The sequence below is a fragment of the Sturnira hondurensis genome, unplaced genomic scaffold (genome assembly GCF_014824575.4).
Source record: "Sturnira hondurensis isolate 20B ecotype Veracruz unplaced genomic scaffold, ASM1482457v3 Scaffold0022215, whole genome shotgun sequence".
Taxonomy (NCBI): domain Eukaryota; kingdom Metazoa; phylum Chordata; class Mammalia; order Chiroptera; family Phyllostomidae; genus Sturnira; species Sturnira hondurensis.
In genome coordinates this window covers 5,561,138-5,578,218 of record NW_028094846.1, presented here as the reverse complement: position 1 = coordinate 5,578,218, position 17,081 = coordinate 5,561,138, and the positions used below count along the sequence as shown (strand labels likewise).

Genomic DNA, 17,081 nt, shown 5'->3' with positions numbered 1-17,081 from the left:
CCCAAGTGAGGGATGGGGAGGGGCAATCATTTGTTGGGGGAAAAGTTGACGAATTCCATTTTGATTTTGCTCACTCAGTGGCCAACATCCTGGCAGGAAAGACTCAAGGGTGAATAATCAATGCTGGTGATCCGGATGCTGAACTGTGGTTATGCCGAGGGACAAAGTGTGGTCGGCAGGCGACGCGTGGAAGAGAGGAGAGCAGCGAGGGACCTAACAGGTAGGTAGGTGACCGGAGACGGAGCCAGAGGTTAGTCAGAGATGCTTTCAGGACCAGAGTGTTAGTTGAGGACGAAACACATTGTGACTTGAAGAGTGAGGGCAGGAAGCCAGCCCTGGTCCGTCCGTGTCAGACCAGCCTCCCCCAGGATCCGGTGAGAATCCTGGAGTGTTCACCTCCATTCTCCACCTTTATAGTGTCAGCCACCTTGTCAAGGAAACTAAAGGCATGACTTTTCCAACATGTGGCACCAGGGGTTATTGCTTACAGTATTTTACTCAATCAAAGCACGGAGGGCTGCCTGCAAGAGGCTGTACCAGGTGTGCAGCACTTTCTACACATAGGATATACTAGCACCACATGAGTCCAAGAGATCGTGAGCCTGGAGTACAAAGCATGAACATACCATTTGGCTTGAGATTCATTCTCAAGCCTGAAATCCCATTAAGGCATTTGGAGAACATGTGACAGCAGTGGTCACACACTCAAGGGACTACAGGACCCAGGCTGGTGCCACAATGAAGTCACGTGAGGTCAGCTGCGCCTGCCCATTCGTTATCAGACATTTCACGTCTCTGCCTTCGGCGAAAAGCATCCATGCCAAGCCCGTTGGAGGAAACCTCTGCCCTCAGGACATGAGGCTGAGTGTTTCAAAATGCGACCACAGAACCTTCCGATCCAGTTTTAACAAAGGATTTATTTGCTAGATTCCTCTCCTCTCTTCCTCAGGGCAACCCCTTTCTGTGTCTGCCACTACGGAGCGACTGACCCCGGAAATACCTGCTGTGAAAGGCACCTGGTGCTCTCGTTCGGTCCCCACACCTGCAACAGCCGTGTAGGGAAGTGGGGCCTTTTCTGTGGTCTCCCTCTTTTGATAGAAATTTACTTAGCAAAATATTTAAAGGACCCTCCTCCTGCTGACCCCACATCAATGATCTACTGGAAAAGTACAGAATTGAAAAGTTTTTTCCCTTAGCTGTGATCAAAACACCAAAAACTGATGAATGTCCAGTTACTCTATCTTCTAGGGTCACATACTTATTGACAGAGGAAAAAGAACCTCAGAAAAATTCTGCGGCTCCCCAAAATGGGGAACAGAAGAGAGGGCTTGGTAAGAACAGCTAAAAGAAACCTGATGGTCACTCCAGGACAGACCCTCCCTTGTCCATCAGAAACCCTGCAGAGATCCCGCAGGATCTGAGTCTCAAGCGTTGACTGCATTCAACAAGAGCCAGGAGAGAGTGCTGGGATACACGAACAGAACGGAATGCAGAGGAAGGCACGAAGCAAAGAATCCCGTGGAGTTTTTTCAGTGTCATTTTCATTTAATAAGCCAGTAGGACAGCCACCCAAAGCCTGCGGCCGTGATCGCAGCAGGATGTTTTGACGGGACTGCAAGCAGGACACAGGCTGGACCCTCTGGCTCCCAGCACCTCCTGGAGCAGACCTACGGCTGGGGAGTGTAGCGGAGGTATTTCTTGCCAGACGGGAGCTCTTTGGTGAAGACTCCTTTAGGGAAAAGTTTCTTGGCGTCCTCCTCCGGGATGGTTGGAAGGACCATCACGCTATCTCCAACCTAATGAACGACATTGAGAACAGTGAAATTCCATGTTCAAGCCTAAAGGCAAGCATGCACTTCAGAACCCCCAGGCTCGCTGCTTCCCTGTTCCTCGAACCTGCTGAGCTTGCTCTCGGGCAGAGCCTCCTACTCTCCGCCTTCCTTCCATGGCAGCTGCGTGGGAAGACAGCTTCCCTACCTCTGAACTCCCATTGTCCCCGCCTGTCTCGATTGTTCTGTGGCACTTACCGCCACCTAGTGTACTACAACCTGGCTTATTGTCTGGCTCTACCCAGGAGAATGTGAGTCCAAGAGGGCTGGAACTTTATGGTTCCCAGCTCTCCCTGGGCTCCGCAAACGTATGTTCAGTGAACGGATAGAGCATTTTAACTGATTTGCTCATCAGAAAAAACCAAAACCTGGTATGCAGGTTAGCGTATTTTAAAAAGATAGCAACATTAAAATATTTGTGCTATTACCCAGGTCTTACATACTGGAGAAATCCTAGACATTAAAAGCTTAAGAATAAGTGTTAGAGAATTCTACACGGCTTTAATGAAGCTTCAGTGAGGGAAATTCTTCAGAACAGTAAGACACTGAGTTTTCCAGCCACTATTTAATCAGCCAATCTAAGTTTTGTTGTAAATATTTTGCCATCAGGGAAGGAGTCAAGGTTTAAAAACTCCTTTTATTAGGAAAGGACATCATTCTGACCAATTCATGTGTCCAAATAAGCTGAAAGCTAGAAAGCAATACAGGAAGCCTGGGTTTTATAGAATAGTGTTAAGGACCTTGAACACAGCCTCTGAGAAGAGCTTAAACTCATGAGGAAATGAGAGCCATAAACTCGTGGCTCTGAGGAAAGGCATGAGGAAACATCATCCCAGTGGACTTGCGTGCTGGGAAAAGAGCCCTGGGCCAGGGGAGGCCCCAGGGCAGCCACTTGGGCACTGGCCCCATAGCCTTCCCTGGCCGCTGGGGGCCGGCTCTTTCGGCACCTTTACCTTCCAGTCAACCGGGGTGGCGACGCTCTTCTCCGCCGTCAGCTGGAGAGAGATAACTACTCTGAGAATCTCATCAAAGTTCCTGCCCGTGGTAGCTGGGTAGAGGAGAGACAGCTTCAGTTTCTTATCAGGACCAAAAACGAACACCTGCAAAGCACAGACACATCAAAAGGATGAGTCCTTTGAATGTTCTTGATACGAAAGCCTCTCAGAATGCTGGACTGTCCTTACAAATGCTCAAGGGGACAAAAACAAAACAAAAAATTCCCACACATCTGGAATGACACTCTGAATGTAATGGAGGGGGGACAGGCTGGGATCTAGATCCTTTTCTTCTCGTTACTTTTATTTAAAAAACAACAACAACTTTTCAGTGACAGTCGACAGTCAGTATCACTGTAGTTTCAGGTGCACATCCCAGTGTTCGTGGTATTTTTCTGCACTTGGAAGGGAGTTCTGTTTGGTTCTGGCTGTCCCAGTAAGAAGAGCTGACCGGGCAAGGCCTCAGGTGGGTACTGTGTTAAGTAGGGATGATTATCATAGAAATAATACTAATGGGAATGGACACTGGCCCTCACCTGGCTGCCCTTTTAGCAGACGCGGGACTGTTAGTTCTCCAGCGAGGAAGGGCAGAACAAACGGGAACTGAAACCCAGAGCTGCCTTATGAAGAGGACAGGACCCACCACTCGAAAGGGGGGGCTGTCAGGTGAGCCAGAGAAAAGATGACCCAATTCTAGATGACCCCTTCTCCTATTTATTTATTTTACATGGATTTCCAAAAGCTATGAAACAAGCAGTTTGGAAGTTTAGCTGAGAATTCCGCCTGAGCATTGCAGACCATCGCTGAGATGGCCACCAACACAGTTATGCTGTTAATGGATATTAACAGGCATTCTCCTGTCTCCTCTCATTGGTCCCAGTGTTTCCTGTGACGTGTAGCCCGGCCAGTCACGAGGACGACAGACCGGACCTGGCCCACTCACCACGCGTGCCGTCACGGGCATGCCCTTCTCGTCCCTCTCGGCTGGGTCCAGCATGCCCAACAGGATGGCGAGGTCCCGATTCCTATCGTCAATGATGGGAAAAGGTAACTTTTCTGTGGGCTCCTCGCAGTTGTAAGCATTGATGTCCTAAAAGGCAGGTGAAGAGGAAAGAGAAAAATCGAAACCAGGCTGGTCCTCCGAATTCAGTCTGGGAACAGCCAGCACACTGCAAGGCAGGGAAGAGGACTATAATCACAGTAGCTATCTTAAGCAATTTTAATAAGCAAATGAATGAATGAAAACTCCCACCCAATTATTCACAGACAGGAAGGGCAGCAGGGTGTTGCACTTCGGTTGTAACCACAGACCCTTTCCACGCCCAGGTCTCTTAAAACCCAGCTTGCTTTCACTGCTTTGAGAAATAGCAGTGACCTGTTTAAAAGCTGAGTAGGGCAGTGTCAGATCCCAATCCGAGGTACCTCTGGCCTCCCAAATACTGTGAAATCCACCAGAAACAATGGGTCCCCTACAGTCCATCGCCTCTAGAAACAATGTCACGTGCAAAGGTAATTCTATAGATCCGATCCCTGTCTCAAGAGGCATCCCGACTCAAACATTAAGCTGCTGTCAAGACAGACAGTAAGAAATGAAGAACAAAACCACAAAACTGGAAGCAAATGTAAGACTGGAGAGTCGAACATGTATTTCAAGGACAAGTACAGAGTAGCCCTCCTACGGGTGGAAGGGCAGAGGAAAGTGTGCACTGGGGTGAAATGCACAGAGAATAAAGCACTTCTAGTCGGAACTTAAGGACAACGACCTACTTGCCTTTTCTCTCTCTCTCCTTGTCTCCTAGCAAAACTTCATTCGTTTCTACTTTTCCTATCCCTGGAAGACTTTGGGGGGGAGCGGGATCTAGCTTCATTATCTGATCTGACAGGGCACTGACATGCCTTAGTGGGCTCAGGACTGCGGTGAGCACACAGGAGTTGCAGTTCCTGTTGGCAAAGGAACCTGCACTGTGCGCAGACGAGTCCATAAACGGCAGGTACAACCGGCGTGCATTTCTCAACAGAGATGCTGAAGAATAAAAGGGGCACGGAAGCGCTCTGACGTGGATCCTTAATTGTAGTGTCTTCACGTCCCTTCTGCTGCCACTGGCTGCCTATCAGGCCACCACCATCAATTTGGTTGGACGATCAGATTGGTTCTACAGGCACTTGGGGGTCCCCACAAAACTAATCGCATGCCAGTTTAGGCACTGCTTCTGATACTCGGGGCCTGTTTCCTATTTCATGCAAGCGCAGTTTTGAAAATTCTAGGGCAGAAGCTCACCAGCTATGAAAGGAGGCTGGGTGTGTTCCCGTACCCGAAAAGCTATTACATAATGGGCTATGAGCTCTTCCTCCAGCCGTCTGTTATTTTAATCATTGCTAGGCAGCAATTCTCTGCCCTGCCACTTGCCTGATAGGTGTGACATTGCACCCATGAAAACCAAAGAGCCGTGTGCTCTGGTTTTATTCTACCCCAACCAAATTAGGCTCCTTCCTACTCCCTGTGATCAAGTATCAAAAAAGAGCATTGGTCAGAGGTTCAAGTCGCAATGCCACCATTTGCCAGCAGGGCATTCTTGGGCAGGTCCCACCAACTCTCTGAGTGAAATGCCCTTCCCTCTTCGACGTGATTCTTCTAGCCTCAGACACGCAGGGCTGGCTGGTACGGAATGGCCAAGGGTTACAGCCCCAGGGGCCAACTCCCAAGCAGTACTGCATCTCCTCTTCGGATGCACCAGGAAATGCCTGACTTGGGGCCTGACACACGGTTAGCATCCCTCCCCAGCTGCCTACATCATTAGTTAGTAGCACCTTGGAGCACAGTCATTAAACTGTTCTCAGGTTAGGTTTGGACCACCGTATTGACTGCCCAGGTAAATCCGCCTTTTGAAAGAAGACAATTCCTCTAGCGTATTCATTTATGATAACATAGACCGACTGCCTCGGACACACTGAGTGCCAAGCACTGTTACAGCAGAGCACAAAGGAGTCTGTCCCTGGGAGCCTTCGCTCTGGTGGCAAGAAACACACAAGTGAAATCGGCAACGTGCCAAGTACTTTAGACGGTGACATGTGCCAAGGAGCGACCCGGAGGGGGGAGCACGGAAGGGAGTTACAGTTTTAGCGAAGGAAGCCAAGAGCAGCCTTGAAGGTGTCATTTGAGGTAAGACTTGAAAAGAGATGATGGCAGGTCACAAAGATACCTGGAGAGAGAGACTTCCTAAAGGGATTCTGGATATGGTCTGCAGGCACAGCCGACAAGTGTGCTGATGAATCGGCCACAGGATGTGGACAAACCAGGGGAATTAAAGAGGACTGCTGGATCTGAGGCCATTAGCTGAGACGAGCAGGACCCCCGAAGAAGAACAGAACCTCAGCTCCGGACAGGTTAGGTTTGACGTGCTGGGAGATCGGGGAGATGCTGAGTAGGCAGGGGCTGAGCCAATCGGGAAGCCAGGAGAGTCCGGCCTAGAGATGAAAACTGGGGAATCGGTACACAGATGGGAGTAGATGAACTCCCTGAGAGAAAGAGTGTCCACGAAAGAGAAGAGGTCCAAGAAATGACCCAGGGCAACTCCAGCATAGATCAGGAGCTGGGAGAGGACAAAGCTCAGTGTGAGCCTGAGAAGGACCAGCCAGCAGGTTAGACGGGGTGTCCTGCAAGCGAAGAGAAGAAAATGTGTGGCCCACTGATAGGCTAAGAAAGATGAGGGCTGGGAGGTGGCCTTTGGATGGTACCAGGTGAAGGTCATCGTGCAAACCAAAGCAGATTTTCCAATGATCGGTGAAGTCTGAACCTGAGGTTTGCTTAAACCTTCCTATCTAAAAGCCCAAGCCACTCTGTAATTTGTAACCTGATGTATAACCACACGGCACGTGCCCATGGATACAATACCTTGCTCCATGCAAGATGGTCTTCAACGCTGTCTATTGAGAGGGCGATCAGCTTAACGTTCCTCTTGGCAAACTCTGGCGCCAGCTTTGCCGCTCTGCCAAGCTCCGTGGTGCACACGGGGGTGAAGTCCCGGGGGTGGGAGAAGAGAATGCCCCATCTGCGGTGAGGGAAAACAGGGTCACAACGGAAGGGAGAGGTTATCACTAACAGCATGTTCAACAGAGCAAGCCACACATCCGAGATCGAAAATGACGTTCGAAAATGACCCTCTTCTTTTTTTTTAAACGAATGCTTATGAAGACCATTACTTTTAAGTCTTTCTGTTGAGGAATGCTTCTTAATCTTACCTCCGGAAAAACCAATGTTTAAAGCCCAGTTCAAGCAAGGATACGACCTTTAAGATGACACACATATTTTAAAGGACTCATTTAAGGGTGTTGCCTCTTTAAACCACTTCGGAACCACCCCGACTCCTTCTCAGCTAATAAAACCTGTGCGACTCAAACCAAGTAGCTCACTGAAGTAACTATTTTTTTTCTTACCCTCTTCTAAATTCTTTTTTCTGAGCACATCAGCCCTGACATTCAGCTCCAATAATGGGTGTCCCCTCAGGCCCTGAATCCAAACGCCTGACTGCAATAATAAACAGCTTACATAACCTGAAATAAACAGGCTTGTATCCTCTGTTTATATGGAAAATTCAAGGTGACATGTGGCTTCTTTGAAGGGAATGGGTATAAGATCTTTTAGGAAACTGCTTGCCTGAGCTCACTTGCTAAACAGGACACCCAGCAGTTGTACCTCGATAAAGAAGCAATGGAGGCCTTTACCTGTCTCTTCGTTTGCAGCTTCCTTTTCTTCTTGCTTCAGAACAAGTGGGTAGAAAACTGACAACCTACCAGGTAGATTTCTAGAACTACAGATTCTTAGGTAAACAGTTACCTAAGTTAAAGATTTTAAGGCTAGGTCACAAGAAACTTTGGAGGACCGTCTCGTTCTCCTTGGCAACACGAAACACCTCTCTCTGCTGAGAAGGAAAGTTTAATGCTCATTTGCCCATACTCCCAAGGACTTGGGGCATCACAGCAGGGCCCTAACCCAGATGACTGAACCTAGCGTAGGTGCCAAGCTGACCTCTCCAACTTGGCCAAGTTTCCTGAAGCCCAAAGTGGAGACGAGGATACCCCCTTCCCACTTACATCTGTCACCCTATTCCCAAGGCTTTGGGAAAGGAAAAGATCTTACAAAAGGGGTGGGGGGCGCTCTAGGGGAAAACTGGGAAGAAAGAGGACATATGGTTAAGACTGTGGAGGTGTCCTGTATGTTTACTTTTTTGTTAAGGACAATGAGAGGGGCATGTATCTTTTGAAATAAGTAAGCTCGGAGTAAAATCTAGGTCTTAGATTCTATGGAACAGGATTCATTTAAAGCTCAGACAAGACTTTTGAAAAGAAATGGAACGGGGTGCATCTTCCTGTTGAAGGAGCGCTTAATTGGGCAAGTCAGGCGCTCCCCTTCCATTTCCAAGTCACGCTCAGGAACTTGTTTTAAGCATCTTCACACCCTGTCCTCCCTGAGAAGCCAAACTCCAGTTCACCACTTGGCTTGGAAAAGGAATAAACTCTGAGAATTTCTGACTGCAGCCTGTGCCCCGAGAGAACGTCAATTACATGATCCCATTTCCTTCCTTCCTTCCTCATTTTCAAAAGACAAAGGGTTTCCTCCTTCAAGAGAACAGTTCCTACCCACTAACCCCCAGAAAGCCCCGGGAACACACAGTTTTGTTCAGTGCAGATGTACTGTGAAGCAGCAGCTTCTACCAAGTGAGTAAAGAAACCGTGATTAATCCTCAATAAACTCACACCAATGCAGCTCCCAAACCTCTTAGCTGTATCCAATTGTCAGGGTGGGTGTCTGTAAAGTTTAAAATTATTTTAAAGTTTTGGCCCCCCATAAAAAGAATAATTTGAATCAAAAGTTAACTGTCTGGCACTGGCCAGGTAGGTCAGTTGGTTAGAGCATCGTCCCGATAGGCCAAGATTGTGGGTTTGACCCCTGGTCAGGGCACATACAAGAACCAACGAATGCATAAATAATAAATAAGTGGAACAATAACAAGTTGATGTTTCTCTCCTCTCTCTCCCTCCCACCTTCTTTCTCTCTCTGTCTCTCACACACAAAAATGACAGTTTGAACTGAGATCACATATGGAATGGAGTCTGGAAAATACAGAGTCTGGAAGAAGCAATGCCTGCTTGAGTGTGGTTGGTCAGGTAACAATGTGGACGTAATAATGTATAGTTTTAACCTGAACACTTCACCTAAAATGTCATGTGGTGTGCTTGAGTGTGATATTGTTATGTCACAGAATTACATGCTTATGATTTTGTAATGAAAGATTTTGTGATAAAAAAGGGGCATTCTTTGTGCTGGACCCTGTATATTAGGCAAAAACCCATGCACTACAATGACCCAAAGGGTTCAGAGGTCTTTTGGGGGTGGGGCAGACTTGTATAGCATTTTATAGATGCGGGCATTTTTCTCATCTTCCCACTGATGGGTCGCCGAGACAGTACCACTTTTAATCAAATCAAGACAGATCCAGAGGCCAATAAACTAGGCGAATGACAACAAAAACTCTGAAGACAGTAGTTACCTTAAATAGTGACAGTATTTATCATTGTTGTTCTAGTAACGATGCTTCATGTTAATGTTTATTTTTAATCCATACAGCCTAAGAGTGCCGGTGAGATGTCCCTGTTTTATGGAGGTGAGGACTGTGGGTGGAAATGGGAAGGAACAGGCTCTGAAAACCCCACGGGGTTTGGGAGAGATACTAATGCCTAGATTCTGAGTATGAGACTGGCTTTGGTCTGTATCTCTGAAGCCTGTTCCTGCCTTCACGGCCTGAACATTCCCTTTCTCCTCCTTTTCCTGGCTGAGTCCTCTCTTTCACAAAGGTTAGCTTTTCCCTTAATGAGTGGCTGGAAATGGACTTGATGATGGGTTGTAAGGGGCAGGCCTAACCTACAGAATCTCTCCCAGGTTCTCTGTGCAACCCTGTCCAATCACTGATTAATCCCGTAAATTCCTTTCTCTCTGTCTATACAGAGATCCCTGGACATCACATATAAAATCAACTTACGCCTAGGCATATTGGTATAACTGCCAGACCACGTGCTGCTGGAGCAAGGCAGAGGGGAGGGGTAGTGGGGTCACACCACTGGGAAACAAAGGGTCTCAGAGAGCCGAGGTGCACCCTCCTAGGCATTCCCTGGCAAGAGCAGGTCCGTGCAACTGAACAACCTCAGAAGGCCCTTCCCTCAAAGTGTGGCGAGTTTTGGAATGCAGGACACACCTACATACAGAGTATTCTTGATTTCTCCCACAGGAGTCAACAAATCTTATCCTGGCTTGTAAAGTCTTTTGGCCACGTATCTGGCAGCTGGTGGTTTTGAATTTTACATTTTGTACCAAGAAGTCTGCAAAAGCCAGGCAGCAAACAGAACACTCAGGTGAGTGTCCTTGGACTCTGGCCTTAGTAGACACCCACCTTCTCCCGGGAGCAAATTCCAGAACCGAGGGAGGGAGAAGACACGATCCCGGGCACAAGTCCAGGGAGGTGACTGCCAAGGCTACCTGCCCGGTCTCTGTCCCCAGGGGGCCTCGGCTGGACCCTGCCACTTGAACAGTTTACCGAACAGAGTTAAACAGACAACAAACCCTGCACCGCACAGACCTGCGGAAACCCAACCTTGTTCCCCTCCCCCTTCCCCGCCCCGAGCCAGCCCGGCCACGCTGGGAGGCCGGGACGAGGGAGGGGACCAAATGGCCGATGTGGGACTGGGGACACATGCCGAGAGGCACGTGCAGGAACCGGTGTAGGCGGGGAGGAGGCGGGCGGCGGGCAGAGGACTGAGCGGCGAGAGCGCGCCGGGAGAAGAAACAGGGAAGGCACCTCTAGGTCCGGGAGTAACCCGAGGCCAAGGCAGGGAGACCCGGTGGCCACTTACGAGTCCCCCAGGTAGTCGTGGAAACGGATGCGGCCGACGGTAGTATTGGCCTCGAAGTTGGGAGCCTCGTCCCCGAGCAGGAGACCTCCGGGCATGGCGGCAGCAGTGACGCCGGACGATGAGAAAGCACAGCAGCGGCAGGAGGAGGTGCTAGTGCGGAATAACTGGGGCCTAGCGTGGCGGGGTGGGCGGGGCGGGGCGGGGGGCGGGGCGTAGCGAGGTGGGCGGGCCTAGGCCAGTGGGGTGGGGCGATGGGCGGGGCCAGGGCAAGGGAGTTCTGACGCTCTCCAGAATCCTCCACTTTCTCGACGGTGCCGTAGGCTGGGAGCTCGTAGGTTTTTTGATCCTGCGGTGTGTTCGGGCATTGGAGGTGAAAGAAACATGGAACGCAGTAGGAACGGGGCCCCAACGTAGAGAATCCCACAGCCACCCCGGGAGCTGCAAAATCCGGGCGACCTTCCACTCCCCACTCGGATAAGGGCAAGCGTCTGGAATCTGGCTGGGCCAGCCCCCCTGGCCATCATGAACTGTGTCATATGGGCGGATGTGGCAAGACCCAGCCATGTGAAGCATTATATGTCAAAGGAAGTGGCTTTTTTATTGCAGCAAAAATTCTCGCACCATGTTATTCACTGCTTGGGGAAATGTAACCAAATTCTTAATTTTTATTCCACTCCCCACTCCCAGGGCTCACAATGAACCTCAAATAATCGACACGATAAATCTGAAATCTAAATGTAAGACATGTGTGCAAGTCAACTCTGCCACCCAAGGAGGTGGGAAGCTTAAGATTCATTCATTTGCTTTCTATGTGCTAAGCATGACTTAGGCAGGCGGACTTTTCTTGGAGCTTTCTTTCTAGTGGGGGAGACATACTTTAAAAAATATATTAGACTTCTCTGGCTGACAGTGGCCAGAGGTGACCTGAAAATAGCTCACTATTCACTTGACCCAGAAAACCCCACCAAACCATGCAAATCAGGAGGTTCAAATCTCCGTGTTTACTTGAAAAACACTTGTGAAACTGCTCAGGCCACTAAAGGTATGCACGTTCGAAAAGCCACAAGGGATCTGAAGGATGTCACCCTACAGAGCAATGTGTACTGTTTCATCGTTACAATGGTGGAGTCAGTGTGTGTGCCCAGGCCAAACAGGGTGGCTGGACACAGGGTCAGTGGCCCCAAAAGAGCACTGAGTTTCTGCTGCACATGCTTAAAAGTGCAGCGAGGAATGCTGAACTTAAGGGTTTAGATGCAGAGTCTCTGGTCATGGAGCTGGTCCCGGTGAGCAAAGCTCCCGAGAGGTGGCTCAGAACTTACAGAGCTCCCGGGCGGCTTCCCCCACACGGGAGCTCTCCCCACCACCCTGAGAGGACCCCACCGAGAAAGAGCAGATGGCTCCTAAACTGGGGGAGGAGGCTGCACGGAAGAAAAAGATATCACAGAAGAAACTGAAGGAAGAAAAATGGACAGTCTGGGAGTAACTTCAGCATCAAATAAATGCTATTAGAAGTGAATGCATATATTGGATAGCAGTAAGTACTATTCAGAGAAATAAAATACGGTGTGCTAGAGAGGACTGGGGTGCTGTTTTGGATCGCATGGTCCGCTGCGGGAAAGCCTCCAGGATATGTAGGTAGGTGAACTACTAGCACGTAGTAAGTGCTCTGGACATGGTAGTTATTATTTGGATGATGACAATGGTTTACGCAATAACGCTTGCTTCACCAACTGTAAGCTAGGGACTGTGCCAGGCATGGTGATGCAATGGAGAGGTGTGGTCCCCGGGCTTCCAGGGAAGACAGCTTGCACATGGTTATGATGCAAATGCAGAGTGAATGCCCTTGGGGGAAGGTGCCAAATGGTGGGAGTTCCAGAGTGGGAAAAAGTGCTCCGGAGGGAGTCTCTCAGAGTCAAGGAAGGCACATGGTGAACTGAGAGGAGAAGTGAGTCACACACTGCCGATTTCGGCTTTCATCATCGTGGTGTTTTCCCACGTGTGGGTGCGTGCTAATCATATTTCATCAGTTCTCCTCTGAAACAAGGACTTGCAGTAAAATTATAGCTAAAATTTCTAGCCACTCGAGAAAATGGTAAAGCTGCTATAATTGCATCTTTAACCTGATTTGACGCCAAGCTTTGGTTCTAGAAGCACTATGTCTTAGCTCCTTTTGTGGGTGGTAAAGAAAAGAAAAGGAGAGTCATTGACCTGTGGGGACTATTAGTAGTGCTGTGGACCTAGGCTAGGAAACATGGGTACACCACAAATACGGAGAAGGAGTACAGAAATGGGTTATTGATCTCCCTAAAGGGCACAATCATAGACGTGACTAGTATAAATTAAGCAAGTACAATAAAATAAGAATCTGTGAGACGTCACAGTACCAGGGACTGCAGCCCGGCTATCCTCTCCCACTTTGCAAACTTGTCCACTTTAATTCTTTGCCGCATTTTCACATCTTCTGAATTAGCTATCATCGTTGACAGACACGATTTTTTTCCCCACCAAAAATATCTGGATGTCTGAATCCTAACACATCAGAAGATCTGGCCCCGCTGGGCCGATGTTCCACTTGCTAGACACGGGCTAGAGAGCAGCCACCTTCGAACCCCACGTTCCCTGTTTGTTCAGCAAGTTCTCAAATCCTTGCTGCCATTGTCTATTGTCATGTTAGCTCCACTCTTGCGCTACAATCTGCATTAGACTAGAAGTAGGAGGAAAACGAATCCTATCTCCGTATATCACTATCTTTATCACAACCGTGCAAATGGAAGGGGGACTGAGGGCTGCACGTTCCAAGGAGGAACAAGATAAAGCATATTTCTTTGTAAATGTAACAGATGTTCCGACGTACTTGATATGCAAACGGAGTTGGGAGGAACCATCTGTGCTGCCCGACCCCAGGCAGTTGGGTTTCACCTCTGAACCCCATTCTAGAGGGGGAAAAAGCACACTCCTTTCCCAAGGGCTTGCGAGAAGTGCCATGGGAAAGGAGGGGTGGGGGAGGGCCGAGGGAGGCATGCCAGGGGGAGAGAGACCAGAATGTGGAAAAGGGAAAGCGAAGCTAAGGGAAATATTTACTTTACAGAGTGGGTGGAGGCTCTGGGATCAGAAAAAAAATTTGTTTTCAGGCAGCTGTCAGTGTTGGGGAGAAGGAAGGCATGCATGGACTTTCAGAGGGCCACGATTGTGGGCCGGTCAAGTCTCTTCCATCCTTGCTGCTTTGGACAGGTTGAAGGAGAAGGGGAAAAGGTTGGCAGTGGCCATTTTGGGGAAGGGCAGTGCCTTGTGATGTCTGTCTGTCTGTCTATCTCTCTCACTAGGTTGGGAGCTCCTGCGTGTGACCTGTTGGACAGAGTGGGCGTGGGGCCAGAGAGCACGAAGTATCAGAGAGGCACCTGGCCACCTTCCTGCAGCCAGAGAGCAGCTTCTTGTCTGCCGACAGCTGGGAATCAAGGAGCAAGCCATGAGTCCCTCATCAGAACTGTAGCCAGGCAGAAATTCTTATGCATGTGGGCGGAGAGAGATGAAGCTTGTAACCCATCTTAAAAAGATGGGGTTGGTGTTTGAAAACCAGTTCGTAGAAGTTTTCTTGTTGGATTTGAAGGTCTTTTCAGGAAAAAAAGAAAAGAAAGGTCCGGAACACATACTGATGGAGGCCGTCTCTGCTGCCTGGGTGGGGCTGACCATCTGGCCCCCCAGTTCACCCCCATTCCTCTCGTTCAGGTTCTGTGTGGTCACTCCCTTGTCCCCGTGGTCAGGGCCGGACATCTGTCATCTGCAGGGAACTTACAGTGGGACATGTTTGAAAGTACTTCATATTAGACTTAGGAACTTGAAATATATGAAAAGTTAAATTTATAAAAGTGATGATGGTAGTTTTAAGATCCCCTGGTTGGTGACATGTGTGTGTATTTCTTCTGCACAACTTCTTGTGCAGAAGTTCTGCAAGTGCTCTCCTAGTTTTCTTCTTAGACCGAGCCATGTCGGGGGCCCGAAGGGGTGGACAAGCCCAGATGGGCTATATTTGTAAATATAATTTATACATATTTAAAAAAATCAAACTACAAGTAAAATAATTCTTATTTTTGTGCCAACATTATTCGGTTTATAAATAAAATAACACTTCACATTTAGTCTTTTTAAGGAGGAGTTTACACTTTTAAAACTAGTTTTCACTCAAAGTGTCTTTAAACCAGGTTTCAAAATCCACAACTTTAATAAACTCACTTCTAGGTAGAAGCCAGGAAACTGTCAGGGCGTCTGTCAGTGTGCAGGAGCCTGTCTCTCACACAGAAACTCAACTGCCACCCTGTCTCTGCAGGGGAACGTTCTGGAAGGACTTTCTGGAAGGAAGAAAGGACAGTGGCCACCCCAAGGCGGGAAGGATGATTTACGTTTTGTGGCTGATTCTTTTGTGCTACTTGAATTTTTAAAACTGTATGTCCGATATCTTTTTCAATAAGGAATAAAAAACATTTAAAAAACTGGCCTGCAGAGAAGCTGGGGTCTGAGGCTGGGAGAAAAGCCCCCACTAAAAGGGGGGAGATAAGAAGAAAGGGGACCCCAGGGGAATAAAACGAGGTGGGTGGGGTCACGGTTTCCTATGAAGAGTGTGGGAGTCTTATGGAGTGCAGAAACAGAGCTTTGAGCCAGCCAAATTTTTCATCGTTTCCCAAGTATTCCAGGGACCCCACCCAACTTGCACAGTAACATTCCCGTCCAACTTGCTCATGGCTCTGCCCCCCCCCCCCGGGGGGGAAATGTAATCTATGCTGGCCGACACCCGCTGGCCTGGGGCGCATGCTGGATCCCTGTGGACCTCGTGATCCTGGTACAACTGAAAGTTGGAACAAAGAAGTCACAAGGGCTGTCCTCCCCCATTTCTGTCTGGGCTCGCTTGTCTTGCAGTTCTTGACACAAGGTAGGTGCTCAGTAAATGTTATTCCTTCCTCCCAGAGGCAGTGCTGAGTTTCCTGGAGGTGGCTGTCCATGCCTGCCTAGGGCAATGTTGCAGGCAGGAGGTGCATGTGGTTGGGAGTGGGCCTGACCCCCGGGGTGGGGGGAGGTGGTGGGCTGACCAGGCCAAGCGCAGCCAGCACCACCTTTTCCTCCGTAGCAAGAAAAGTAGGATATTGTACATTAAATCCTAAGCTAATTAATAACTACCAGTATTCGACCAGGGCTTTACGGCTCACACAGGACACTGTCGTGGATTTTTGTCACTTCGTTCTCACGACAATCCTAGGCAGTCACCCATTTCGTAAGAGGAAAGCAGCTCAGGAAGTGGCTCACCCAAGGTCCAACCATTGACGTTGGAGGAAGGACTCCAACCAGGTTTCAGACATTCAGCTTGATGTTCTTTAGAGGGTCCGCACAGTCGATGGGAGAGGGGGTTTTCCTGCTCCGTGGGGTTGCTGTGCGGGGCTAGCACCTGGCGGGAAATCTTGGATCAGGTCTGCCAAAGACTTCGGGCTTCTCCAAGGGTCATGCTTTCCTTTGGGCCCAGCAGCTTTCTTGAAGGAATGCCAAGCTTGTGGCTGGGCATTCTGTGTACCCTCAGGGGACTGACCTTTGAAGTGCATTGTCAGGCACACTTTTGTAGACGCTGCTGGTGAAAGACCCAGTTTCACTCCTGGTGAAGCAGCCTTGGAGGAGGCTCACGGAGGCCCCAGGGCACAGCCGCTGGCCGCTGAGTCATCCTTAGCGTCCTGTACTCTACAGGGGCCTGGTCCGAGACCCTGGCGAGAAGGCTTCTGCTGTAATTGCTCGGATTTCTTTCATAATGAGAACATTGTAGCACTCCACTGAAGACAGTGTGCCAAGGAGTTCTGGGCTTAAAAATTGCCGCTAAGTAAACCAAAGAGCTCTGGCACAGAATAACTTCCAAAACGAAGATGGTCATGGCTTATTCAACAGACTCGAACCAACCAAGCCTTAAAACTCAAAGCACAGCCCAGTCTTGACTGTGTCCGTACCAGAAGCTGATACCAATCCAATATGGATTCCAGACTTAAAACTGAAGTGTGAGATATACAACAAATGAAACATAAAGAAAATAAAATATAGACAATTTGTATGGTCTTTGAATGGGAAGACTTCCTAAGTGTAAAGGAAGAAACCATAAGGAATAGATTTGCACAGATGGAAAAATTGTATATCTCAGATATCAGAACATGTGATAAACAAAATTAAGAAGCAAGTGACATGCTGGGAAAGCACTTCCAAATTGTTATTATTCTTAATATAGAAAATAGGCAAAAGATACAGTTCACCAAAGAAGATATATAACTAGCCAGTAAATATATGTAGAATCATTTAAATCCACAGAAAGTCAGAGACGTGCACATTA

At 48.7% G+C, this 17,081-nt stretch overlaps 1 protein-coding gene and 1 pseudogene across 1 annotated transcript; one reads left to right on the top strand and one right to left on the bottom strand.

The window, feature by feature from the left end:
- Nucleotides 1-1,189: 1,189 nt before the first annotated feature.
- On the bottom strand, nt 1,190-10,900 carry PRDX6 (peroxiredoxin 6). Its single transcript, XM_037034983.1, has 5 exons — nt 10,730-10,900; nt 6,717-6,873; nt 3,768-3,914; nt 2,783-2,929; nt 1,190-1,796 (listed from the first exon to the last, which is right to left on the bottom strand). The coding sequence occupies exons 1-5, from the start codon at nt 10,822-10,824 to the stop codon at nt 1,668-1,670; spliced, it is 675 nt and encodes a 224-aa protein (XP_036890878.1). The 5' UTR covers nt 10,825-10,900; the 3' UTR covers nt 1,190-1,667.
- Nucleotides 10,823-12,212, top strand: LOC118979247 (60S ribosomal protein L17-like; annotated as a pseudogene).
- The last annotated feature ends 4,869 nt before the right edge of the window (nt 12,213-17,081 follow it).